Below are 27,993 nucleotides of genomic sequence, written 5' to 3' on the forward strand. Positions count from 1 at the left end.
AAATCCCCCATCTTCCACTTTCTAGCGGTGCGATTTTAATCCTCAAAACAGCAGTAATAATGCATGGATGGAAACATGGATTAATTAGTTAATAGGGGAGGGCTGCAGACCCAGAGCTCCTGGCTGGAACCAGGTCAGTTCCAGAACCTGGACGAAGGCCAAGCAATCATTCATTCATGCCAGCAGGCAACACGTATTTGCTGAGCACCTACTATGTGCGTGCCAAGCAATGTTCTAGGTGCTGGGGATACCACAGAGAACAAAATAAGCTAAAATCCCTGCCCTCGAGAGGGGAGATCAACTATAAATAACTTTAAAAGGAAGCATAAATATGTCTAATGCCCAGAGTTGCTATAGAGAAAGATGAAGTCGGATAACGAAGGTAGGGAGGCCCCAGAGTGAGGGGGGTTTTACTTTTAGATGGAAGGGTCAAGGATGCATCACAAGTGTCCTGGAGGAGATGAGGAAGTGAGCCCCGCAGATATCTGGAAGAAGAGTGTTCCAGGTAAAGGGAAGAGTGGGGACCTTACCTATGTGCAGCGAGGTGGCCGGGAAGCCAGTGTGCCCGGGAAGGTGTGCAAAGCAGGATCACACAGGGCCTTGGCCTTCGTTGGGATTCGGGCTGTCATTCAGAGTAAAACAGGAGCCACAGGGGAGCTTTAGGAAGAGAAGTGACAGTATGACAGAACACGCGGCTGCGCTAAATACAAAGACAGAAAGAGGGAGGCCGGTGAGGAGGTTATTGTGACATCCAGGTGAGAGACAGTGGAGGCGTGGTCCTGGGTGGAGGTGGTGAATTCTGAATATGTTTTGAAGGTAGAGTTCACTGCCTTTGCTGAGAGATTGCATGTGAGGTATAAAAGAAAGAGACGAGTCAAGGCTGGCACCCGAGTTTTGACCTTGGCAACTGGAAGCACGGAGCTGCCGTGCTGGGATGGGGAAGTCAGTGAGAAGAGAGGGCGTCCACATAAAGATGGCAGCTTGGGCATGCACAGCCACCACGATGCCAACGTCATCCCTTGGGTGCTCAAAGAGCAGTAATGAGATTTCTTTAAATATCTGAAGGAGTGAGCCCACAGGAGGGGAGAAGAGGAGAGGGGACCATAACATCAAAATTTCAGGAGCTTGACAACGAATGATTAAGAAAAATGCATCAGAAAGAATAGTCCCCCAAAGGCTCAGGGCTTGGCGGCACCAATTACCTCTGGAAACTGAGGTGAAGGAGAAATTAAAATGAAGAGGGTCTTTGAAAGGCTGTTTAAGAAGCTGTCATTGCCCCAGACTAGGCTCCTCTAGACTGGGGGATACCAGGCTCAGTGCATGCAGTGGCACTCTGTTGACAACACAGAGTGTTTCCATGAAAATGGGCAGTCTGGATGCCAAGACCCCAACCATGACAAACCACTCTGCTCTTGGAACACTGGCAGCCAGACTTGTGTCCTCCAGACAGACCACTGGAAGAGTCTTCTCTGGGGACCATGAGAAACTCTGGTGATATCAACATTGAAGTTTCTGCAATTAAACAGCCAAGTCACATCATCCTACAAGGAAGCCCACAGCCCACAAGACCCACTCACATACTCAGAGCTTCTAATCAGCCCATACTTTCCTATTTTAAAATACATGCAGGATAACTGAGGTTTACCAGACATCAGAAGAAAGCCTGTAATCTGAAAGATAAAGAACAAAACACAAAGAAAATAACTTGAAGATAACAGAGAATACCAAGGAGGGTGGGAGAGAACTTCCCTAATATCATCAGAGAGACGACAAAAGACATGCATGAAATTAAAATAGGATTCTAATTTTAAAAAGGCAGAGAACAAAATAAAAGAGCTTTTAAAAATTGAAAACGCCATGGCAGAAATTAAAGAGGAAAAGTTGGAAGACAGGGTTGAGCTCTTCTAGAGTGACAGATGCAGAAACTGGAAGAGAAGTGTCTTTAAATTAGGATTTGTCCAAGAGTTTAATCTTCTAGATAGAATTTTTTTAAAGTAGAGGAAAGGGAATCGTCAATGAAATCATTCAAGATAATTTCACAGACGCAAAGAACAGGTTTCTAGATTTCAAGAACTCACAGAAGGCCCAGGACAGTAAGTGAAAATAGACAATAATGTGTCTATTTTCACTATTAAATAGACACACCAAGGCACATTATTGTGAATTGTCACTACCCTGGGAACTAAGAGAAGATTCTCTAAACTTCTAAACTGAAAAGATTAGGAATAGAGAATAGCTTCCTTCTGATACCAATACTGAAAGCCAGAAGGCAGTAGAGTAAAGCCTTCAAATTCTGAAGGAAAATAATTTCCAGCCCAGAATTCTATACCTAGCCTAAAACCCAGCAAAGCATGGGAAAAGAAGAAAGACATTTTCAGATGTCCAAAGTCTCAAAAAATCAACATTCCATGTATCTTTTCTCAGGAAGTACTAGGGGATATGCTCCACCAAAACAAGGGAATAAGATAAGAAAGAGGAAGAGACGGGATACTGGAAATTGAACATCCAATACAAGAGAGAGACAGGAACGAGGTTAACAATGAAGCGAGAGCCTAGGATGACACCTGAGTGCCCGGTGTAAAAAGCAACCAGTCCAGCCTTAAGCAGCTCATGAGGCTCTGGAAGACCTCACTGAGAAGATGAAATTCACAGAAAACTTGATGCACCTAATTGTCTTGAGAGAAAATTTACACTATTGGTCAGGAGTTTGGTGTACTTAATTAGTTACAAGTACAAGCAAACAAATATACCTTTTCAAAAGGCAACTAGTAACTCCAGGGAAAACAAAAACTTGCGCAGAGAAAGAAAAGAAATTACAGCATTATTGGAAGGGTAGGAGAACGGAGAGAGCAAGATAAGACCTGGGAAGGAGAGCAAAGAGCTAAATCATCATCTTCCCTACTGCAAAGTCAAACAGCTAGAGTTCCGCTTCTGTCATGGAAATGTGAGGCTCTCTGCAGATTTGTTCTCTTGTGAAACTGCTGGAAATTATTTTTAAAACACTATTTAAAGTCCCTGGAAATGGTCCTAAGAGCACACAGCAAATAAAGAAATGTTTATTCAGGAAAACCTATGAAAACTCCATAAGAATAGCAAGATTCTGTGACCTTTGAACCGTGATCCACTCCCTCCCTTCCTCATCCCATCGCAGCACTATGAAAACTCCACTCCGGATGGGTCCAGCCAATAACAGGGGGCTCCTTCTCCTTTTAACTCCAAGTTGGAAGCCTACAGTATCTTTTCAGGAAGAACAGGACATAAGCACTTCTCATCCTGTCCAAGCTTACTGTTGCAGATGCTAAGTTTTAGGTGAATGCAGCTGAGAGATAGGGGCTCCCTTCTTCTTCCCGGCCCCCACCAGTGAGATGGTCACTCTAACTTGGGTGTGGCAAGCTGAGAAATCCTGGGACCCCAACTACTCTCACCCTGGCTCATTCATAAAGCAGAAGTTCCACACCAGGAGAGGCAAGCTGAGAAGAGCAGAGGTTACAGCCAGCCCCCACTCCAACAAGTACCCACTCCTAAAGTAAGGGTCTTACTGAGAGAGAAGCATACCATTGTCTCCATCCCTAGCTCCAGATATTTCACCCATGGAGAGAGACAGACCATGAAACAGAGAGTTCTGAAGCTTGTCTCAAAAGAACTGACTTCATTTGCAACAGCACGTGGGGAAGTTAAAGCCCAAGAGCACTCTCAAAGACAATCGAGGTTGTGGTGAGAACAATTCAGAGGAGGCTGTTAGATTCATTTGGCATAAAAGCTAGACCACTGAATAGTTTGCCAGAAAGAACTAGGGAACGAGACAGCTAATAAGAGCCCTCCTGGGGTCAGAGCAGATCTTAAACAATGATCCCAAAAACTATACCTGAAAAGGAGGCCAGAATTGCTACAATGTATTATTTTAAGGGTCCAATTTCCAACAGAAGAAACTATGAGGCATGCATAGAAGCAAGAAAGTTTGACACACATTAAAAAAAAAAAATCAGTCAACAGAAGCTGCCTGTGAGAATGACCACATGTCAGATTTAACAGACAAAGAATTAAAAGTTGGGGGGTAGAGGGTGGGGGCTAGGGGAAGGATAGCATTAGGAGAAATACCTAATGTAGATGACAGGTTGACGGCTGCAGCAAACTACCATGGCACACGTAGACCTATGTAACAAACCTGCGTGTTCTGCACATGTATGCCAGAACTTAAAGTATAATAATAATTTAAAAATCAAAGTAATAATTATAATCAAAGTGCTAAAGAAAACCATGTTTAAAGGAGTAAAGGAAGGTATGGTAATAATGCCTCATCAAATAGAGAGTGTAAATAAAGAGACGGAAGTTATTTTTCTGAAATAGAAATTCTGAAGCTTGAAAGTACAATAACTGAAATGAAAAATTCACTGAAAGGGCTCAACACTAGATTTGAACTGGCAAAAATAAAAATTAGCAAACTCAAAGATAGATCGACAGAGATTATGCAATCTAAAGGACAGAAACTGAAAAAAAAAAAAAAAACGGGCAGAGTCTCAGAGAAATGTGGAACACCATTAAGTGATCAACATGTGCATAATGGGAGTGACAGAAAGAGACGAAACAAAGAAAGACACGGGAAAGTTCAAAGAAATAATGTCAAAAAAGTTCCTGAATTTGATTTTTTTTAACTTTAATGCACAGACATAAAACTCAAAAACTCCAAGTAGAATTAATGCAAAGTAGTAAAAATTCTGAAAACCAAAGAGAAGAAAAAAAAAGTCAAAAGCAGCAAGAAAAAAAAAGGAATCATCACTCACAAGGGAGCAGTATAAAATTAACAATTGACTTCTTTTTTTTTTCCACATTGCTAATATTTATGTAAACACTTGCAAGTCATGATAGAATCACAGAGGGAAAAATATGTGAAAATATTTAGTATTTCATTGTATTCCTCTACATATAAAACCAATTCAAATTGTCACTGGATTAGTAGGTTTGAAACTTTTCTGACTGTATTGAGCACAATCTTACCACTATAGCACATAAATTTTTGATTAAAAGTAATTCACTCTAATTTTTAAAATAATCTACTTGGTCAGGAGCGCATTGCTTTGTTGGCATCTGTGATCAGCTGAAGATGGTGGTGAACAGCCTGATTGCATTTCTTGGAAAAAGATCTTTTATTCTGCTGTTCAACCCAGGTCTCTGCCTTCCTCAGAGACTGAGGCTCATCCATCAGTTTCCCTGGAAAATGGCCTGCAGACTCCCACTCAGGGCTTGGCTGTGCTCATCTAGTCCCTCCCAGGGCTGGAAGGGCTGTCCCTGGTGATCCACAAAGGTGTCCCAGCAGTGCCTAAACTTGCTGTATTTCATCACAGAAATTGGGGCCCCAGCTCTCTCCAGCCTGTGCAGGCCCTTTTTATAACCTTGTTGACAATCATAGATGCGGGCAACAAAGATGCACAGGTTCACGTGTGGGTTCTCTTGAAGGAATTCAGCTACCTTCTCAGCACAGCTGAAGCAGGGGCTCCAGGAGATGAAGCAGGTGACCCTGTAGCGCTGGGCCAGGTCCAGCTTCCAAAAGGAAATCAGGTCCAAGAGGCACAGCTCTGCATGGCAGCCTTCAGGGAAACCAGGATTATTTGAAGCCTCATTGAGTATGAAGCCCCCATGCTGGTGCAGCGAAATCCAGGTGCCACTGTGCATGTGCTCCACCTCGTAACACAGGTAAGTCTGGTGCCGTCCAAGGACTGAAGGGTCATTGGTAAAGTTGTAAGTGAATGTGCCTGGATCCATCAGGCGTCCGAGAACTTCCCCCAACGTGATGCGCAGTAATGTGTAATGTTTAGGCGGCTTATTCCAAGGCTTGTACAATCTTTGGTTGTCCACGAACTTGTCCCAACAGTGCTGAAATTCACCATAACTCATGATCTTCATGGTGGCATGCGGACTGTCTCTTCTCTGACACAGTCTGCGAAGCTTCTCCTGGTAATGTGGGTCCCAGAAGTAGTAGAGGCGGGCCACGAAGATGGTCAGGGTGACCTTCCCGTCCTCGGCCAGGAACTCGGCCACATTCCTGGCACACACTGGGCAGGGGCTCCAGGACACAAACCAGGTGACCTCGTACTCCTGGTCACTATGCGGCTTCCGCTTTCGGAACCAATGGAGGAATCTCATCTCTGGGTGGTGTTGAGGCTTCGAATAGACCTGGCCTTAAAAGATCTTTGCAACCAAAGGGGGCCTTGAGCCGTTGTTTGTTTTCATTTTCACTCCGTAGCCCAGCCAGACGGTGTTCCGATGAGAAAGGATGGGTCTATTATAAAAGTTGTAGAAGAATGTGTCTGGATCCATTTGCACCGCTGTGTTTCTGGTCTGAGGCTTCATCTGTGGCCAGCTAGTCCCAACCATGATCTTTGTCTGAACAACTGACTTCTTATTAGAAATAATGGTGGCCAGAGGCAGCGGGATAAACATATTCAAAGCACTTAAAGATAACAATTGTCAACCGATAATACTGCATCCTAAAAACTATCCTGCCAAAAGGAAGGAGAAAGAAAGACATTCCCAGTATTACTCTCATACCAAATCCCGGCAAACATATTGCAAAAAAACTATATATCTTATGAACATAGACGCAAAATCCTCAACAAAATGCTAGCAAACCAAATCTAGCAACATATTCAAAGAATTATATACCATGACCAAATGGGATTTATCCCCGGAATGCAAATTTGGTTTAACACCTGAAAATAAATTGATGTAACATGCCATATTGATAGATTTTTTTTTTTTTTTGAGATGGAGTCTCGCTGTGTCACCCAGGCTGGAGTACAATGGCACAATCTTGGCTCACTGCAACCTCCACCTCCCAGGTTCGAGCAATTTTCCTGCCTCAGCCTCCCAAGCAGCTGGGATTACGGGTGTGTGCCACCACGCTCAGTTAACTTTTTGTATTTTTAACAGAGATGGAGTTTCACTCATCAGAAAGAATGAAGAACTAATATGTGCTGGCCAGAACTAATTTATGTTGGCCAGGCTGGTCTCAAACTCCTGACCTCATGATCTGCCTGCCTCGGCCTCCCAAAGTGCTGGGATTACAGGCATGAACCACCACACCCAGCTGATCGATTTTTTTAAATGACATTATTATCTCAATAAACATAGAAAAAGAATTTGACAAAATCCAACATTCTTTCATGCTAAAAACACCCTCAATCTAATAATGGGCATATGTGAAAAACCCACAGCTAACATACTCAGTGGTGAAATACTGGATGCTTTTCCCCTAAGATCCGGGACAAGACAAGACTATCCTGCTCACCACTTTGATTTAACATTGTATTGGATATTCTAGCCATGGAAATTAGTCAAGAAAAAGAAAGGAAGAAGTAAAATATATTTATTGAAGAATGACATCATCATGTACCTAGAAAATCCTAAGGGATCAGAATCCATTAAAAACTGTTAAAACTTCAGTGTGTAGTGCAAAACTAATGAACAAGTTCAGCAAGAGTAAATGAAAAAAAATCAGTATACAAAAATCAATTGTATTTCTTTACATTTGCAATCAACAATTTGAAAATGAAATTAAGAAAACAGTTCCACTGGCATCAGCATCAAAAAAAATAAAATATTTAGGAAAAGGTTAACTAAAGAAGTACAAAACTTATACTTTAAAAAGTGCAAAATGTTGTTGACAAATACTAAATAACACCTAAATGGGCCAGGCATGGTGACACACACCTGTAATCCCAGCACTTTGGGAGGCAAAGGCAGGTGGATTGCTTGAGCCTAGGAGTTCAGGACCAGCCTGGGAAACATGGGGAAATCTCATTTCTATGTAAAAAATACAAAAATTTGGCCAACATAGTGGGGCTGCCTGCAGTCCCTGCTACTCTGAAAGCTGAAGCAGGAGAATCACTTGAGCCTGGGAAGTCAAGGCTGCAGTGAGCTGTGATGGCACCACTGCACTCCAGCCTGGGCAACGAAGGGAGACCCTGTCTCAAAAAAAAAAAAAAAAAAAAAAAAAAAAAAGGACCTAAATAAATCAAAAGATGTCCTATGTTTGTGGATTATCAAACTTATATTGTTAATGTAAATATACTCTCCATACCGACCTACAGACTCAATGCAATGCCTATCAATGCAATCCTAATGGTATTTTTTGTAGAAATGAAAATTCCAATCCCAAAATTTATATATAATTGCAAAGAACACCAAATAGTCAAAACAGTCTTGAAAAAGAAAAACAAAATTGGAGAAATCGCATTTCCCAATTTTAAAACTTAATACAAAGGTATAGAAAGTTGTACCTGTAAGGATAGACACATAGGTCAATGGAATAGAATTCAGGGTCCAGAAATAAAGCCATACAACTACAGTCAATTGATTTTTGACAAGGATGCCAAGGATGTTCTTTCTCCATTCAATGGAGAAAGAACAGTCTCATCAACAAACGATGCGGGGTAACTGGATAGCCTCATGTATGAAGTTTGACCCTTACCTTACACCGTACACAAAAGTCAACTCAAAATGGATCAAAGATGTAAATGTAAGTGCCAAAATTATGAAGCTCTTAGAAGAAAACAGAGGGATAAAACTTCATGACCTTGGATTTGGCCATGGGTTCTTGCATGTAGCACCAAAAAGCACAAGCCACAAAAGAAAAAAAATTAGCTAAGTCGAACTTCATCAAAATTTAAAACCTTTGTGCTTCAAAAGATACAGTTGAACAGTGAAAAGAAAACCCACAGAATGGGAGAAAATGTTTGCAAATCCCATGTCTGATAGGGAACGTGTGTATAGAAGGAACTCTCACAACTCACAATAAAAAGCCAAGTAATCCAAATTAAAAATGGGCAAAAGATCTGATAGATATTTCTCCAAAGAAGACAAACCTATGGCTAAAAATACATGAAAATATAATCAGCATCATTAGCCATCAAATCAAAGTCACATTAGATACCATTTCACGCTCGCTAGGTTGGCTATAAACAAAAAGAGAATAACTCCGCTGTGGGTTAAAATGTGGAGAAATTGGAACCCTCATATATTGCTGGTGGGAATGTAAAATGGTGCAGCCATTGTAGAAAATGGCCTGGCAGTTCCTCAAAAGGTTAAGCATGAAGTTACTCTATAATCCAGCATACCCAAGAGAAATAAAAGTATATGTCCACACAAAAACTTGCACCCAAATCTCCATAGCAGCATCATTTATACTATCCAAAAAGTAGAAACAACCCAAACGTCCATCAACTGATGGATGGATAAACAGTGGTATATCTAGACGATGGAATATTATTCATCCATGAAAAGAAATGAAGAACTAATGTGTGCTATAACTTAGATAAACCTTGAGAAAATTATGCTAAGTGAAAGCAGCCAGTCACAAAAGACCATGTACTATATGACTGGTTTATATTAAACGTCCAGAATAAGCAAATCCATAGAGACAGAAAGTAGATTAGCAGGGGCCAAAGGCAGAAGGTATCAGATAAAGGGCACAGGCTTTCTTTTTGAGGTGATGAAAATGCTCTAAAATTGATGTCGTGATGGTTAAATAACTCCACGGATATACTAACAACCACTGAATTGTACCTGTTAAATGGGTGAATTGTGTATGTGAATTATATCTCAATAAAGCTGTTACAAAATAAGTCAATTAGCTAACCAAATAAAAAAAGAAAAAATCAAGAAGTAGTGAAACAAGCATGCCATCTAGAAACATGAATAAAATGTCAAAATAAATCAGCTAAAAGAAGTCAAAGTGGTTTCCTCTCTGCGGTGTGGGAAATGGAAGTGAGTTAATTTTATCTAAAAAAAACCTTGTAGAACTGTGTGATTATTTAAACTCTGTGTGTGTGTGTGGGTGTGACTTTTGATAAAAATTAAAACTTTTGGATTTATACATAAAACCTTTAGTCTTAGAAACTGAGCCCCCCCACTGCTGAACTTGGAGGCTGTAAGGAGGGTGGCTGGTCAGGTACCTTAAATTTGCTCCTGCAGAGTTGAAAGCTTGTGCCTTCCACCGAGGGTCAGCCAGGTTCTGGCCCCAAAGAGAGGAAACAGGTAGGGCTGTGGGGTTATCCCAAGTCTACAGATCTTGCCTGATCCTGCCCAATGCCTTGAAAATCTGGGCCTCTGTCTTTTTTTTTTTTTTTTTTTTTTTTTGAGATGGAGTTTCGCTCTTCTTACCCAGGCTGGAGGGCAGCAGCGCGATCTCGGCTCACCGCAACCTCTACCTCCTGGGTTCAAGCAATTCCCTTGCCTCAGCCTCCCGAGTAGCTGGGACCACAGGCGCCCGCCACCATGCCCAGCTAATTTTTGTCTTTTTAGTAGAGACGGGGTTTCACCATGTTGACCAGGCTTGTCTCAATCTCTTGACCTCGTGATCCACTCGCCTCGGCCTACCAAAGTGCTGGGATTACAGGCGTGAGCAACCGCGCCAGGCCTGCCTCTGTCTTAAAAGAGAATTATTCACAGTACACAGTGGTCTAGAGGCGACCGGCCCCCTGCTGGGGAAAGTGTCAACTGATCCAGAATCCGGGTGCCTTCAGTGAACACCTGCTGTGTACCAGGCGCCTCCACGGACATCCTCCTGTAATCCTCTCAAGGGCCCTGGGAGGCAGGTGGGTCTATCCCCATGCTACAGATGAGGAAACTGAGTCTCAGGGAGGTTTAGCAGCTTGCCTGGGGCCACAAAGCTAAAAAGAGCCAGGGTAAGATCCCAAGTCTAGCTGTCTCCCAGTCCGGCACTCTATTCACTACAGAGCTTTCCAGCACACAGAAGGAGGCAGGGAAGGAACTTGGGAAAGGGGAGACCCTTCTCTGAGCAATAGAAGCCATGTCTGAGCTCAGCTCATTCCAGGACGTGAGTCATGGTGAGAAGCCCAAATTCATCATGAGACAATGAAGGCCCTAACTTGGAGAAATGACTCTGCACGCTCCATGGGAGCTGCAGGCAGTGGTTCAAAACAGGCTGGTCCAGCCCCGCAGCACTCCACCTCACCAGAGCGTTTCGGTCGTCACTGCCTCTCTGCGTTTGAGGCCACCCAGGTGTAAAACCGGTCTTCAGGACAACCCTTGAGCCTCTGGGGCCAGTTAGGGCTGCCCCACATCAAAGTCCAGGTGAGAGTCGGCAGTGGCTTTTTAATCTGGAAGAGACCTTAGCCACCACCTAGTCTGCTATTCTTATTGCACAGATGAGAGCTGAAAACCTTGAAGAGAAAGGACTCACTGGTGATCACACAGCGAGTGAGTTCACCACCGAGCCGGCTCTCCAGCCAAAGCGTCTGCCTGCTGCCTTCCCTGCCTGCGCCCTCCCGATAGTGTCAGTGCCCTTCTGCCGCTCATGCCACACCCTTAACCTGGATGCCCCCATTCTCTTTGTGTTCACACATGTCACCTTATTACTTTCTCCTTAGACACCCAAGTACAGCACCAGAAAAGCTACAGATTAGCACTAAAGAGTGTCCACTGGTGGCCGGGCATGGTGCTTACGCCTGTAATCCCAGCACTTCGGGAGGCCGAGGCAGTTGGATCGCTTGAGGTCAGGAGTCTGAGACCAGCCTCGCCAACATGGTGAAACCTCTTCTCTACTAAAAATACAAAAATTACCTGGGCGTGGTGGCGCGTACCTGTAATCCCAGCTACTCAGGAGGCTGAGGCAGGAGAATCGCTTGAACCCGGGAGGCAGAGGTTGCAGTGAGCCGAGATTGCGCCACTGCACTCCAGCCTGGGCAACAGAGCGAGACTCCATCTCAAAAAAAAAAAAAAAGAGTGACCCCTGGGTCCTCACTTCCCCCGAAATCTTGACATTTTAAAAGAATCTTAGAATCCCTCTCCCTCTCCCTCTTCCGCTATCTTTCCACATCACGCAGATATCACGATGACCGCAGGGAAAGGCAGACATGGGCGTATACATCATTAGGTTTGAATTCAGATAGGCAGACTTGGGGTCTACCTAATTCTAGATCTGACATTTAGTAATTACATGACCTTGGGACAGTCACTCAACTTTTCTGAATCTCAGTTTTTTCATCTGTAAAAGGGGGACAAGAATACTCACTTTCCAGGCTGGGCCCGGTGGCTCACACCTGCAATCCCAACACTTTGGGAGGCTGAGATGGGAATTTGAGACCAGCCTGGCCAACACAGCAACACCCTGTCTCTATAAAAATAAAGAGAAATAAATATTTTTTTAAAAAACACTCACCTTTCAGAGACGTAGCAAGGATGAAGGAAGTCGATGGCTGTGGATTCCTTTACACAGTACCCGGAATGGAGTGGGCCCCAGGAAATGCTGAGATAGACAGTCAGAGATAAGGAGGGAGGAAGGGGACCTACAGGCTTTTCTTTTTCTACGAGAATCATCATTATTTCATGCACGAATCTCGCGTCTCCACTAGAACTCTCCCTGATGCTGAAAACACAGCTTTTGCTTCTGAACCCCTACCCCACCCAGCACAGGGCTTACATCACAGTAGGAGCTCCAAAATCCTCTGTCTTCCTGCCTATGGCTACAGAAAGACCAGCTTGATGGGGGAGCCCACAAACCTGGATGGTGGCACCAGCACACCTCTTCTCTGCAAGGAGCTCAGAGCGGCTTTTCACGAGGTCCCTGGGAGGCAGTCAGGACCAGCTCCCCCTCATTTCACAGATGGGCAGACAGAGGCCTCGGGCCACAGCCTAAGCTGCAGGGCCAAAGACCCAGGGTCCTGACCGTCCATCCTCCCCCACCACCAATGCTGCGAGGCCAGCTCAGCCTCCGGGTCCACTAAGGCCCTCCTCCCGTCCACATTCGAGCCCTGTGTTGTGATGGCACTGCTGGGATGCTCTCTTGATGCCGGCTTTATTTTTAGATGCTCTAAGACTGTTGGGGAAGAAGAGACCCACTTTCCGGTTCAGAAACGTTGTCATCACTTTGAAAACGCCTCCTCCGTCTGTCATGAAAAGGCAGCTGGGCCTTCCACTTTGCAGTGCCATGGCCCCGGGACCACACCTGCTCCAGTTCCGTCCAGGCAGCCCGGCCCCTGTCCACTCCGCAGTTTGATCTCATACTCCATTCCTTCTCTCCCAACCCTCCACCAAATCCCTGGGGCCTGGGATCCATCCTGTTCTCCCTGCCCCTGCCCTGGCTTTGCATCTGCCCTTCCTTCAGTCTGGAAGCCCTTCCCTCTTGCCTCTCTCGTGGGAAAGAAGGAACCTATTCACCCTTCAGCTGCAGCTTGATACCAGACCCAGAAGATCCCCTGGTCTGTACCCAGAACTTCTCTTTTGTAACACAGTCCACATATTTGCAACTACTTAAGAATTTACAGGCTAGGCAAAGTGGTTCACATCTATAACCTCAGCACTTTGGGAGGCCAAGGTGGGAAGACTGCTTGAGCCCAGGAGTTCAAGACCAGCCTAGGCAACACAGGGAGACCCTATCTCTACAAAACATAAAAATTAGCTGGACATGGTGGTGTGAGCCTGTCTTCTCAGCTACTCGGGAGGCTGAGGTGGGAGGATTGCTTGAGCCTGGGAGGTTGAGGCTGCAGTGAGCAGTGATCATGCCACTGCACTCTAGTCTGGGTGACACGGCAAGACCCCATCTCAAAAACAAGAATTTGCGATTAATTTCCAAATGTTTTCCCTTATATATAATATTTTCATCTGTTAGGTTGAAAGGTCCCTGCTCCACCTTGATCCCTGCCGTCACCAGTGCCCAGCAGAGCCCCTAGCATATTGGAAGTGCCCAATAAACATTTGTTGACTGACTGAATGACCTCTAAGGCCAAGGAACCCTCCCTGAGCATCACGATCAGTTCCCGTGTGATTCCATCCAGTCCTCACGGCAGCCTCTGAGCAGGGTGCGGTTGCCCCCTTTCACAGACGAGAATACAAGCTGGAAGGTTGGGGCGCAAATTCAGGCCCCACAGAAGCACCCTCCCCGTCAAACCTGAAGGTCACTGTGCCATCCATCCTCAGTCGTTGGGGACAGCCCAGACCTGCCCCAGGCTCCAGACAGGCTAGGACCAGCCCCGCTCTGCGGAGGACCCAAGTGCTGGGGGGCCTCCTCCCCGCTGCCCACCCGCACCTCATGAGGTGCCCTTGGAGGGTCTTAGGCTGCTAAATCCCTCCCAGGGCGACCATAGCACCCCAGCGCCCTCTAGTGGTGGCAGGAAGAGTCTGTGGCGAGGGCCAGGAAGGGGAAAGGAAAGGAAGGGGAAAGGAAAGGAAGGTTGCGGGAGGGAGGAGGTGAGGAAGGGGAGAGAGAAGAGATGGGAAGAGAAAGGTGGAGCTGAGGAAGGGAGGAGGAAGGGAGCTCGAGGAGGCAGGCCGGGCACTTTGTCCTGGGCCCTGGAGTCCCCTCTCCCCTCTGGTGCTCACTCTGCCAGCTGCCACCCTGGGTTTCTGCCCTCCAGCTGGCCTAGCCCTGGGGGCCTGAGAAGGACATCCCTGTCCCAGGGAATTGCTGATTCGGACAGCCCACCTCCTGCCCAAAGCCCTCTCCCAGCTGAAAGGGGCTGGGAAGAACTCTCTCCCTCTCTTTCTGGCGTCTTCTCACCCATCAGCCAGCCGGGGCTTCCAGATGGCCCCCACAATCACAAGGACACACATGCCCAGCTCTGCCCCAGCCCTCCCCGCCTCCCTCCCTGCCAAGCCACCCCAAAATCCCAGCAGCTGCAGTTGCCATAGAAACAGCACCTCCACCCCACCCCCACCACTTTCACATAAATAAACTGCAACCTGGGGAACAGGGAGCCGCTGGAAGAGGCCGAATGTGCAGAGCCAGCTCATTTCCCGCTCTTCTCACTTCGGGATAATTAGTGCAAATTAAATTTCACACCCCTTCTCCTGAGCAGTCAGAGCTCCCTGGGAATGGATACTCACGACTCATGGGGGGAATATGCTCAGATGTCTCTTTGCAATGTGCAATACGAGAGAACATTTCTCAGCTTCGAATTCTCAATGATTCCCCAAAGTCAGCATCAAGGTGGGTGTGCAGGGTCAGGGAGTGAGCATGTCCTAGTGGGATGGGGGCAGGGCCCCTGGGAGATGGGAGACTCAAGTCCGACACTCAGCGCTGGCACCCTTCTCCCAGGTTTTCTCACCTGTAAAGCCATAAGGAGGGGCCAAGTCACCGCAGAAAAGAAAGCCTCTGGTCACCAAGGCCTCCAGCTCGAAAGGGCCCCTGCTTGGTTGAAGGCGCTGCTGTCTAATTTTTGAACAAGAAGCCCACATTTTCATTTTGTAATGGATCCTACATTACATGTTCTAGCCGGTCCTCCTTGCACGCATTTATTTCTGCATATTAAGTATCTGGGTGAGCAAACACGCACAACACCCCTAGAAGCATAACAGCACCCGCTGCGGGCCAGATGCTGCTCTGAGCGCCCTGTGTGCCTTCTCCTCACAGCGAGCCCGTGAGTGGATTAACACAGGGCGTCTCAAATGTTAAAGTGCCCGGGCCTGAGGATCGTGCCAGAGTACAGGGTCTGAATCAGCAGGTCTGGGGGAGGGCCTGTGACTCTGCATTTCTAACATGCTCCCAGGGGAGACCAATACTACACTCCCTGAGGTCCCATTTGAGAAGCAAGAGCAGCAAGGGCGTGGCCTCGTAAAGGCCTGGGTGTAGCTGCCCCCTTCCCTGGAAATGCCTGGGAGATACGTCTTCCTCCAGGTGAGGGCTGGGAGGACATCTCAGCCAACTAATGGCTGGCAGAGGCTGGCCTCCTCTTATGGCGGGCCACCTCTGCGAAGCCATTTATGATTCAGGGCTCCCCATGGGATCAGGCTGAGACTAGACACCGACTGACTTCACATCTCAGCTTTGAGCTTCTCCTGCAGCTCTATCCTGTTTCCCACACCAGCTTGCAGCTTCTCCCACAATAAATCACTTGGGTAAGAATGCCTGTCTTGGGCCGTGCTTCCCAGCAACCCAACCTAAGACAGGGGGATACTACCATTTTCCTTATTTTATTGATGAAGAAGCGGACCAAGAGGTAACTTGCCCAAAACGTGTAAGTGACAGAGGCCAACGTTGAATAGGCAGTCTCATTCCACTACCTCTATATACTTGGATATACCATGCAAATCCACTTTTCTACTCGCATACATATACTAACGTCAGTGCACATGTTTACATGCATGTCTGTACACACGGCATATTTTTGTGTGCAAAATGCCACTCACATGCACACAGTTCACTCAAACACCTACTTCCACACATGCGCACACCCCTGACATCTGTATCCCCAAAGATGCAAATGTGCATATTCATTCATTCATTCAATTCATAAATGAATTGTCACACACATGCTTGGACGTCTTTTCTCCAAGTCTCACCACAGACTTCACCCCCTTCTGAAGCCTTCCCGGCCTCCCTGAGTGATACGGTTGGCATCTGTGTCCCCACCCAAATATCGTGTTCAGTTGTAATTCCCCATGTTGAAGGTAGAGCCTGGTGGGAGGTGATGGATCCTGGGGGTGAGTCCTTCATGAATGGTGTAGCACCATCCCTGTCCTGCTGCTTTTGTGATAGAGTTCTCACGATATCTGGTCATTTAAAAGATTGTGGCACCTCCCCTCTCTCCTCTCTCTCTCTCTTTCTCTCTCTCTCTCTCTCTCTTCCTCCTGCTCCAACCATGAGAAGTGTCTGCTCCCCCTTCTCCTTCCACCATAACTGTAAGTTTCCTGAGGCCTCCCCAGAGCCAGAAGCTGCTATGTTTTCTGTACAGCCTGCAGAACCTCTTCTCTTTATAAATTACTCCGTCTCAGACATTTCTTTATAGCAGTGTAAAAACAGACTAATGCACTGAGATTAGGTCCTGTCCTTGCCCCTTTTTCCAGTCTGTCTCCTCTGCCAGTCTCAGCGCTCCTCTGGGGCGGGGTACTTGGTCTGATTTGTCATTGTAACCACAGGGTCTGGTACAGAGCCTGGCCCATAGTAAATGCTCCATACACATTTGTTGAGCTGAATTTAATCCACCGCTGCCATTTACTAGCCATGTGACTTTGGAAGGGTCCCTTCCTTCTCTGCATCTCAGCTTCCTCATTTCCTCAACTCCCAGGGAGGTAGGTAGTGCTGTCAGGTAGCAGGTGACCCAATCCAGTCTTAGGGAAGGTACGAGAAAAGATTTCTTAAAGGACAGGAAGGGACACTGAGTTAAAATTTGAAGGAATATCAGGATTTAGCCAGGTGAAGAGGGAAAAGAAGAGTTCCAGGCAGATGGAACAGCATGTGCAAAGGCTCAGAGGTAAGAAGGATCTGAAAGGGGAAACCCATGTGCCTGGAGTGTGGTGTGGAGACTGTCCGTAGGGAGGTGCTGAGCAGCCACAGTTTGGATTTTATCTTGAAGGCAATGGAGAGCCATTGAACATTTTAGTGAGGACAGCTGATTTGGGTTTCTAAAAGAGCACCCAGGCCAGCCGCAATGGCTCACACCTGTAATCCCAGAACTCTGGAAAGCTGAGGTGAGTGGATCACCTGAGGTCAGGAGTTTGAGATCAGCCTGGCCAAAATGGTGAAATCACATCTCTACTAAAAATACAAAAAAAAAAAAAAAAAAAAGTAGCCAGGCGTGGTGGCGCATGCCTGTAATCCCAGCTACTCGGGAGGCTGAGGCAGGAGGATCACTTGAACCCAGGAGGCAGCCATGTCAGTGAGCCAAGATTGAGCCACTACGCTCAATCTCCAACGCTCCAGGGACAGAGTGAGAGTCTGTCTCAAAAAAAAAAAAAAAAAAAAAAAAAGAGCACCCAGGTTGCTATAGGCTGAGGTCAGAGAGCAAGAATGCAAGTGCAGACAGCATTTGAAACCCCGCTGCCAGCAGCCAGGCATGGGCACGGGAGGACAGTGGCTGGGATTAGGATGGGGTCAGTTGAACCAGAGAGAAGCGGGTGGTTTCTACACAATCAGAAGGTAGCATCAAGAGGTCTAGGAACCACTTGGATGTAGAAACTCAGCAAGAAGGAAGAATTGGCTGGACACCCCAGACTCAACACAAGCCCCTACGTGACGGATCTTTCCTTGTATGCTTCCCTGCCACACCCATCCCCACGGGCAGCCAGGGCGCCAGTCCCCTTCTCTGCCTCTGGCCTGCTCCCTTTGTCTTCCCTGACCACAGCCAAGCCTGCAAGTGTTCAGAGCCAACTCAGTCAGGGGGCTGTTCTGCAGCCGGTCGGGTCCTTTAAAGTCAGGGAACTTTCGTCCTTTCCAGCCTCATCTCCCACAGAGTTCCTCTAGGCAGAGCTCCGCCACGATTCCCAACTCAAAGACACCAGTGGGTGTTCTGCTCGGCCCACGCTGGTCTAACTGGCCCCCGGGCACCACCTGCAGCAGCAAGAGCTCTAGAACCGGACGTTCCTGTCCTCACTGTGCCACTCACTTGCTGTGTGATGTTGAGCAACTCTCTCTTCCCCTCTGGGTTCCAGTTTCTCCACCTGTCAAATGAGAGCATGGGATGCAATGATGCCTAAGGCTCTGGCCAGTCAGAGCACCAAATCCCCTAGGCTGCAATAATTGGTACCAAGGTGGGCACATGACCCAAGTTAAGACAGTGAGCACCCACTCTGGGGTTCTTGGTTGAAACTGTCATACAAAAGCATTTCTCTTCTGGCAGAGGTTGCTAACTGGCAGCATGTGAGCCTGGAGATGGTCGCGGGGGTGCCTCAGAAGACAGCATGCTTGAGGGCAAAGCCAATACTGAGGGTATGACTCAAGCACCTGGATCCAGCCATGCCTGAAATCAGTTACATGGAACAATAAATTCCCCTTTTTGCCTAAGTCAGTCTGAGCTGCCTTTCTGAGGTTTGTATCCAATGGGATCCTGACCTATGTAAGTCTTTGCACTTATATGTGCTATAAAGTTGAGGACCTCAACTTTAAAACAGTTAATGCTTCCCCCAGTGATGCCTATGGGATGCCTTCTTTGGTCTCATTTGTTTCTCCTAGTCCCCCATCCTTGAACGTAGCTGAGGTGCCACCTCCTCCAGGAAGCCTTCTCCGACCACCCTGCCTTCCAAAGTGGGTTTCCCTGAACATTAATCCTTCAAAAATTACGTTTAACAAAAAGGATTCTATGGTCAAACAAGCTTGGGAAACGCGACATACTGTGTCTTCCTTTCGGAGGGTTCATTGCACTGAGCCCATAAAGAATCCTGATAAATTGTACTGCAGAGAAACCAGTTCACTTTGTCCAGTGTTTCACAAACTTATTTCCTCATGGAACCTTCCGTTTTTTCATGGAATAGCTATTAGCTTGCTGCAGGATGAGACTCCAGGGTCTCACTTGGGCAAAAACTATCTGTAACTTCCATAGATTCACACTCAGTCCCCTTCGAGGCGGGAGGGGTTTCAGATAGATTTCTCTAGTGCATAATACATCAATAAATCAGACACACCCCAGCTTGGGAGGAACCTGCAGGCTGAGGGACAGCCACACCTTACTGCTTGAGTCTGACCTGGGCCCATCAAGGCTGTACAACCTTGAGCCAGTCTCTCTTCTCTAGTCTTCAATTCCTCCAACTGGAAAATGAGGGAATGGAATGCCATGATCCCTAAAGATCTGGCCAGCCCGAGCACCAAATCCCTTAGGCTACCATGACTGGTTCCAGAGTGGGCACATGACCCAAGGGGAGCCAATGAGAGTCCATCCTGGGGCCCTGCAGGAAGTCAGTTACCACCTCAAATCATGTGCCAAATGTGGGTCTGAATGCATGGGTGAATATTTTGGAGGAAAAAGAATGTGTTGGCCCGGCACAGTGGTTCACGCCTGTAATCCCAGCACTTTGGGAGACCAAGGTGGGTGGATCATTTGAGGGTCAGGAGTTCGAGACCAGCCTGACCAACATGGTGAAACCCCATCTCTACTAAAAATACAAAAATTAGCCAGACATGGTGGCCAGCGCCTGTAGTCCCAGCTACTAAGAAGGCTGAGGCAGGAGAATTACTTGAACCCGGGAGGCAGAAGTTGCAGTGAACAGAGATTATGCCACAGCACTCCAGTCTGGGCAACAGAGTGAGACTCTGTCTCAAAAAAAAAAAAAAAAAAAAGAATATGCTTTCTCCAAAGGAGGTTTATAAATGTTGGCGATGATGAAAATTCAGTACCAAGAAAATTTTAGGGTGAGGAACTTAAGGCTTTGTGTGAAAGGAGTAGGTGGATTAAGACTGTGAGTGAATGATCATGTTCAAGCCTCCCTGAATACTTCACATTCACTGAGCTGAGATGGTTTTGATTTCCCGGCAGATAAGGACTCACTGTCTGATGAATTGCAGTGACATCATTTAATAGCTGTGTGTTCTCAGGCAAATTACTCAACCTCTCTGCACCTAAGCTTCCTCATCTTGACAGTGGCCCCCAGGTCTGACCTCAGAAAGGGAGGATTAAATGAGATCAGGTAGGTGAAGCTCTTAGTCCAGAGTTGGACAAAAAAATAAACATTAAATAAAGGTTAGTTTGCACGGCAACAGCACAGTGAAAACCAATCACAAAGAATGGTCCCTCCGTAATGAGAACAGCAACGATCTTCTACAGAGCTTCCCTAGGTAATAAGGGGGAACCGACCGCTCTATTTCCAACACCTTCCCACCTCCTGCCCACCAAGACCTTTGCAGGCTCCTCACCCCTGCAAGGTCCCTAAGATGCCTGTCAGTTCTCCTTACCTTGGGATAAGGTCAAGGCCGATTTGGGCATCCAGGCTTCGGTTCTTACGCTCCTGGCCATTCTGGGTTCATGATCCTTACAGCCTGTCTTAGGCGACCGACGGTCCTCACCTCCTGGTATCCATGACCTTGTGTACTGGTCTCCCCATCAGTGTGTACTGGACCTAGAGACTTGTTTCTAAGGACTAGAATACAAGAAACATGTTGAGATGCCATTTAAACATTGGGCCCCTAAAGCTCCTGGCTTCCTAATTGCTCACCAGCCCTCTTTTGTTCCCTCCCTGCCTGCTCTGGTGGAAGCCACTACCATGGTGTGAGCTGCCCTATTTGGAGACCCATGTGGCAAGGAACTGAGGGTGGCTTTTGGCCAGCAGAGAGCAAAAAGTTGAGGACCTCAATCCAACACCCCACAAGGAACTGAATTCTGCCAACAGAAGGGACCATGGAAGCAGATCCTTTCCCAGGCAAACCTTGAGACAATGCAACCTCAGCTGGACCCTTCACTGCAATCTCATGGGGGAACCCAGTCCAGACGACCCAGCTAAGCCACACCTGGATTCTCACCTGCAGAAACTGTGAGATAACAGATGCTGTTGTGTAAAGCCATTCAGTTTGGGGATAATTTGTTACACAGTAATAAATAACTAATACACATTGCAAGAAAGAAGGGGGTAGATTTTGGTGGACTCACTGACCTGGAAAGTCCAGGAGTAGAGCTTCTTTCAGGCATGGTTGGATCCATCAGATGTCAACAGGCATCCTTCTGTCTCAATCTGGGTTTCTGTGAGAGCAGGGCCTGAGGCAGGGGGATGGTTGCAGGTGTTTTATTTGAGAGGTGATTGCAGGAACGAAGGTGGGAGGAGATTGAGATAAACACACTGCCTTCCAGAAGTGTCCTTCTGAAGAACGGGAGCCTGGGGCACGTACCCACCGGCACCCCACTGCACTGGTCGAGGGTGATCCCAAGGGAATTAATTTCCCTGGACTTCAGAGCTGCGTCCATGCTCAGGCTAGCAGGCTCCTCAGCTCAGGAAACTCTTGGGATGGATCCTGCCAGTGTGCACAGGACTATCCACTGCAGCTGTGCCTGAGCTCAGGCACAAGGAGCTAATGCAGGATGCCAAAAACATCTGCACTCTCTGCTGCATCCCTCAACGCCCCTCCTCTGAGATGCTTGCTGCCTCAGGGAGCCTCCTCCGGAGGGCTGGCAACAGCACCATGGGCAGCCCCAGGCTTTCCTCCTGCAATTCAGCAACCCTAGGAGAAAGAGCTTCTCCTTCTTGGTAGTTCCAGCAAAAGTCTCAGGATTGCATGTCACTGGATGACAAGGATCACATGCTCATCCGTGAACCAATCACTGCTTCAGTTGACAGGGCCTAAGGTTTGACCCGTCCCTGTTGCCATGGACTAAGAGTAGTTTCCCTAGGGAAAATTTGAGACGTTGAAGAAGAAGCTATAAATGCCCAGAAAACAGATAAACAGGCATCAGTTACATCTGCATGAGTCATGGCTCATATTAGTTGGTTATAAGGTCAACTTATTAGGTGATAACCAGCATTTTTAAAATTTGCATTTTTTAAAATTAGAGTAAAACAGTGGTTATCAAACTTCAGCTGCTTCAGAATCACCCAGAAGTCTTCTTAAAACAGATTGGTAATCCCTACACCAGAGTTTCTAATTCAAAAAGTCTGGGATAGGGACCAAGAAATTATGTTTCTAACAAGTTCTCAGGTGACGTTGCTGCTGCTGGTTCCAGGACCCCACTTTGAGAAGCATGGAAATACAAACTATCAGGCTATACTGCAGGTAATATGGCTGTTTTATTCCATGAAACTTCTGTTTCAATTACATATGCAGTGGACACTGGGTAGCCACGTGAAAGACATTTCTTTTTTCTTTTCTTCTTCTTTTTTTTTTTTTTTTTTTTTGAAACTGAATCTCACTCTGTCACCCAGGCTGGAGTGCAGTGGCACAGTCTCAGTTCACTGCAACCTCTAATTCCTAGGTTCAAGCAACTCTCCTGCCTCAGCCTCCTGAGTAGCTAAGACTACAGGAGCATGCCATCATGCCCAGCTGATTTTTGTATGTTTAGTAGAGTCAGGGTTTCACCATGTTGACCAGGCTTGTCTCGAACTCCTGACCTCAAGTGATCTGCCCATCTTAGCCTCCCAAAGTGCTAGGATTACAGGCATGAGCCACTGTGCTCAGCCAAAAGGCATTTTTTTATTCAAATCACCCTACTGCCGTGAGATTAATAATTTGTCCAAAATCACACATCTACTGACTGAAGGGACAAGAATTTGAAGGCAGGTCTAACAGGCTTTTGACCACAGTGCTCTACTGATCACGGCACTGGCTACATTAACTACAAGTAACGCGTCACACGATTTAGGCCAGTTGTCAAATCTTGTGTTTGCCCCATGAAGAAATTAGGATACAAAATAATAGACCCCAAAATATATTGACTTAAACAAGATAAAAGTTCACTTCTCTCTCATATGACAATCTAGAGGTCCATGGTTCAGGGCTGGCAGGGCAGTTCTGCCAGCCGCCATGTGTGGCTTCCATCCTGGGGCCCAAGGTGTCTGCTCCAGCAGCAGGAAGTGAGGAAGAGGAGGGCAAAACACACTCTCTTTTAAGAGCACAACCCGAAGTCCGATGTGCCACTTTCACTCATATCCCATTGGCTGGACCCCAGTCACATGATCAGACTAGCTGCAAGGGAGACTGGGAAATGTAGTCTTGAGCTGGAGGGCTGTGACTATTAGGGGACAACTGGTACACTCTACAACACCAGGTAGTGTGGCCTGACATGCCTCACCGAGGTGCCCATTGAGAGGGATGACAGCCCTGGAAAGATGCCCAGGTTACCTCCCAGTAGCAGTTTCCCTGGCAGAGCACAGAATGATGGCAATACTCCCAAAGACAGGATCCAACTACCGCTCCCCAGCCCCCAGCTGTGAATCTAATACTAAATCCCTTCCCAGACCATTCTTGGCTTAACATTTTCTAACAGCTTTCTACAGACAGCATATTTTCCAGTTTATTCTATTGTGTCAAGTGGAGCTTTCAATTTTAAGCTTCGAAGTTTATTTACTTAGAAAATGTTTGCTTTATCAAAAAAGGATGCTGTGTGGATATTAATAAAGCCTTGTACCTCCAGCCAACAAAATAAATCGCCTCTGGCTGAATAGGAGTGAGACTACATTAGACTTTATTCCAGGGCTCATTTTTACTGGCCCTGCCACCAAAGTTCACCTCCCTGTCTTATTTCCAAGCTGCAGATGCCTCTTTTTCTAATTTTCCCCATAAAGCAGTGACTCATAAACAAGAACAGATTTCTCTTGCTTGCAGAAAAGGTAAATTGCTCGCAGAAATAAATTTGCAGATGCTAAAATTTCACAGGAAGGAGCTCACTGGTACAGAGGGTTTGATATCCTGCCCTGCTCTGCTCTTCCCCCACCTATCTGTATCCTTTATCTTCCCTACCAAGCCAAGCTGGGTGCTGTTAGGGCCTCGCTGAACCCTACAGGCGTGGTGGGGAGGTGGGCTCCGCCTTTGAAAATGACTCCCCTGTTTATCTCTGGGTTTGTCCCAGTTCCTGGGCCTGGGATTGGATGGGGAGCCCCTGAGGCAGAGGACTCCGGCATCCCGGCTCCACTCAGTACAACGACCTCGATTTATGTGGGTTACTCTCAGCCTGTGGACCTGTCACTTGGTGAAGAGAAGGCCTAGGGGACCTGCCCAGGGCCTGCGGGAGGTTGTTCCTCACTCAGGCAGATTGTGGAACCCAGGTCAGCAGGTGGCCAGCTCAGATGCCAGAGCTTCCTCCTTCCAGGAGTGAGAGCCCAGAGTGAGCTCTAGAAACCTCCCTGTCTGACACAGAACCCACGTCAAAAGGGAAGCAACTGTCATTTCCTAAGCAGCTGCTGCATGCTCTCACTGTGCCAGGTCTCCAAATGCATCTTCCCAATCCTCACAAGCAAGTTCTTGTACCCATTTTCCAGGTAAGGAAACTAAGGCACAGAGATGGGACATCACTCACCCACACTCACACTGCCCTCAAGTGACAGATCCTGGATTCAACCGCCCCTGCGACTGGTGTCACCTTCCTGCAGACCTCCCTTCTTTCTTCATCTCTCCCAAATTCCCTCACCTCCCATCTCACCTCACTCCTGCCCAGCCTCATCTGGAATATTGAATCCCTCCTCCTCTCCCCTGCGCTTTTCACAGTAAGCACAGAACATCCATTTCTTTCATTTTTCCAAAGAAAGCAAATTTAAAGGAGCCAGGAGTGGGGGTAGGGAAAAATCTCTGAACCCAATAGGGAAAATTTAGCCTCCCAGCAGAGGCAGAGGCCTCAGACACCCAGGCCAGATGGGGCATGGGTGCCTCCTCCACCCTCAGCAAGACACCCAAGGGCAAATTAGATTTGCAGTAGCCCACTGCATACCTAGGGCTACCTAACAACTAAGCCTTAAATTTTGTAATACCCTGCACCTGTTTCTCATGTCAAAATCTTCCCTGTTGATAATGTGTCAATTTAAGCTTCTAAGTTCTCTGAAAGTCCAGGTTTCTACACCCTTCCAACCCACCACCCTCCCAGAAGGGGTTGTCATTTATACTCTATTATGAATAAGTCTCCAGCCCCTTCCTCAGAGGATGCTCTGAGGAGAGGTTAGCCCCGGAATCGCAGGCTCTCTCAATGTCTGCTCTTCTCCAGCAGCCAGAGGGACTCCAGGCTGTATCATCTCCAAACTCTCCGGGGCTGAGTGGTGCCGGATGTGGCCAATGCCTGCCCTGGAACACCGCAGGTCAGGTGCCTCCCCACACTGGTCCCTAGCATGGCAAAGGCCTGACTGAGGTCCCCACAGACAGCAGATGGTGAGCCAACTTCTGCGTTGCCATGGCAGCCTGGAATGGGGGTGAGGAGACTGTGCTGAGTGTGCACAGACACTTACACCTGGATTACAGGAGGACACTTGGGGAGATGGATGCAAACTTCAGACAGTATCATCCTCTCCCCGACCCCTCATCTGGGGCTGCAGGACCCTTTAAAGGTGCCCAGGCAGATGGGGCAGTGGTTGGGCTCCAGGTGCAGGCCGCTCCCCATCCCTGGCTAGAGCAAGGCCAGCTGTTAGGTCTTTGGGAAACAAAGGTCAGATTGGTCAAGAGAGGCCCCAGGACCTGCCTCTCTTGTCTCCACCAAGAGTCTCTGAGCGGCACCCAGGGCCAGTGCAGGACCTGACCAAAGGTGATCCACCACCTCCAGCTCCCTGAGGGCAATTCCCACTCCCTGGGCCTGTCTGAGCTGTGAGATCAGGTACCACTGAACCACGATCTGGGTCAAGGTAGCAGAGTCAAGCCACAACACTGAACCTTGAAGTCCAGCCCCAACCCACCTCCAGAGCCAAACCTGGTTCTCAGAGGGCTGATCACCGCGTGCATTCACACTGGGCACACACACAGAGTTCACACTTAGTGCACTCAGTATATGCAGGAAGTACTCAGGGTTGAGCACATCAGGCATCTGCTCCAAGGCTTCCCTTATCCACCAGTGCATGCACACACACCGCACATGACTTGTGCACACAACACATGGCTAGGAGGCCCACACACCAGGCAGAAAAAGGGTACAGTGAGAACCTACATGAACACACCCACATGCCTACGTGCAGTAGACATAGTGTGTACAGCATAAATACAGCATGCATGAAATAATGCCCAGATAGTGCACCAGTAGACCAAGTTCACACTGTGCAGGCACACACACACGTGCACACATACACAGCAGCATTCACACACACGCGCATGCACACACACACACACACCCCCCACACACAGCATCTTCAGCCTTGCAGGGCCAGCCCAGAGAACGTCAGACAGAGGCAGGAAAATCCCTTCCCTCCTCCTGGAGGTGGGCTAAGACCTAAAGGGTCATTCACTGAGGCAAGCTGGGACCTGGGGAATTCCTGACTCAACATCTGTACCAGACCCTACAGACAATGAGGTCAGGGACCTGAGAGGCCCAGGAAGGAGTATCCTGGCCTAAGCCACGCCCAAGAGCTTTGTAATCACCTGGGACAGAGGTGGGGCTGGAGGACAGCCCCAGGGAGGCATCTGAACCAGCCCGAAGCCTGCAGTGGGACAGGCTCCATGCTGCCCAGCTCTTGCCTTCTCTCTGTTATACCCAAAAGGCCAGAGCCCAAGCTGCTGTGGGGGGGGACACTGAACAGAAAGCCCCAGGTTGGGGGTCAGGAGCCTGGGGTCTAGGCCTGGCTCCACCTCTACACAACTGGTCATTCTGGACAAGGCCCTACCCATCCTGAGTCTCAGTTATCCCATGACACCCGGAGGGAATCACCTTGATCCTTCGCTCTCTGTCCTCATAGTGAGGTATATGTCATGGGTCACCTGTCACCTAAACATTTGACCCTTGGCCAGGCACAGTGGCTTATGCTTGTAATCCCAGTGCTTTGGGAGGCCGAGGCAGAAGGATCACTTGAGGTCAGGAATTTGAGACCAGTCTGGCCAACATGGTCTCTACTAAAAAAAAAAAAAAACCAAAAACAAAAATTAGCCAGGCGTGGTGGCGCACGCCTGTAGTCCCAGCTACTCGGGAGACTGAGGCACGAGAATCTTCTGAACCAGGGAGGGAGAGGTTGCAGCGAGCTGAGATTGCAACACTGCACTCCAGCCTGGGTGACAGAGCAAGACTCCATCTCAAAGAAAAACAAAGGACATCTGGCCCTACTAGGTAGTGAGCCCATGGTCAGGGTGATGCCCCTCCCCCTACAAGATCTCCCCAGCACCAGCGCTGAATGGGGTTCTGGACAAGGTCATTAAGAGGCTTTCACCACCCAGGGAGAACCTCGTCCTTCCATCTGGCCTGTGCAGCCAGAGGGTCTTGCTCGGTCCGCTCTTTTGAGCCACCAAGACCAAGCCCAGCACTCGTGTACCTTGCTGGGGCACAACAATCCTAGCATGAATGCAGAAGCACGAAGCTCGAGGTCAGAATGTGTCGGTTTCAGCCACTGACTCTCTGTGACCTTGAATAAGTTCTATTGGGGGCCTCAGTTTTTCCATCTTTAATATGAGGAAGTTGAACTCAAACCAGTCTTGAGACATTCTATTCTAAGATTCCATGTCACCAGAAGCAGGTAGTCTGAGCTAGAGCAGGGAAAAGGAGAATCTGCCAGGGAAGGCTCCTCTCCCAAGCTGAGTTTCCCTGAGCATCCCCCAGGCAGGCACTGGGTCAAGCCCTTTAGCACACAGCCTCATTGACCAGGAAGATGCCACTAGGATCTCCAGGGTGCAAACCAGGACACAGCAGCTGGGGAAGGACCCACAGCCACACCCCCAGTGAGTGGCAGAAC

At 47.7% G+C, this 27,993-nt stretch overlaps 1 protein-coding gene across 1 annotated transcript; it reads right to left on the reverse strand.

Annotated features, from left to right (window-relative positions):
* Nucleotides 1-4,881: 4,881 nt before the first annotated feature.
* On the reverse strand, nucleotides 4,882-27,900 carry LOC116566404 (DNA dC->dU-editing enzyme APOBEC-3G-like). The gene is made up of 3 exons (XM_032300669.1): nucleotides 27,889-27,900; nucleotides 27,360-27,367; nucleotides 4,882-6,342 (listed from the first exon to the last, which is right to left on the reverse strand). The coding sequence occupies exon 3, from the start codon at nucleotides 6,139-6,141 to the stop codon at nucleotides 5,200-5,202; it is 942 nt and encodes a 313-aa protein (XP_032156560.1). The 5' UTR covers nucleotides 6,142-6,342; nucleotides 27,360-27,367; nucleotides 27,889-27,900; the 3' UTR covers nucleotides 4,882-5,199.
* Nucleotides 27,901-27,993: the final 93 nt, after the last annotated feature.

This window comes from Sapajus apella, unplaced genomic scaffold (assembly GCF_009761245.1).
Source record: "Sapajus apella isolate SASKATOON/1434 unplaced genomic scaffold, GSC_monkey_1.0 scaffold43, whole genome shotgun sequence".
Classification (NCBI taxonomy): Eukaryota; Metazoa; Chordata; class Mammalia; order Primates; family Cebidae; genus Sapajus; species Sapajus apella.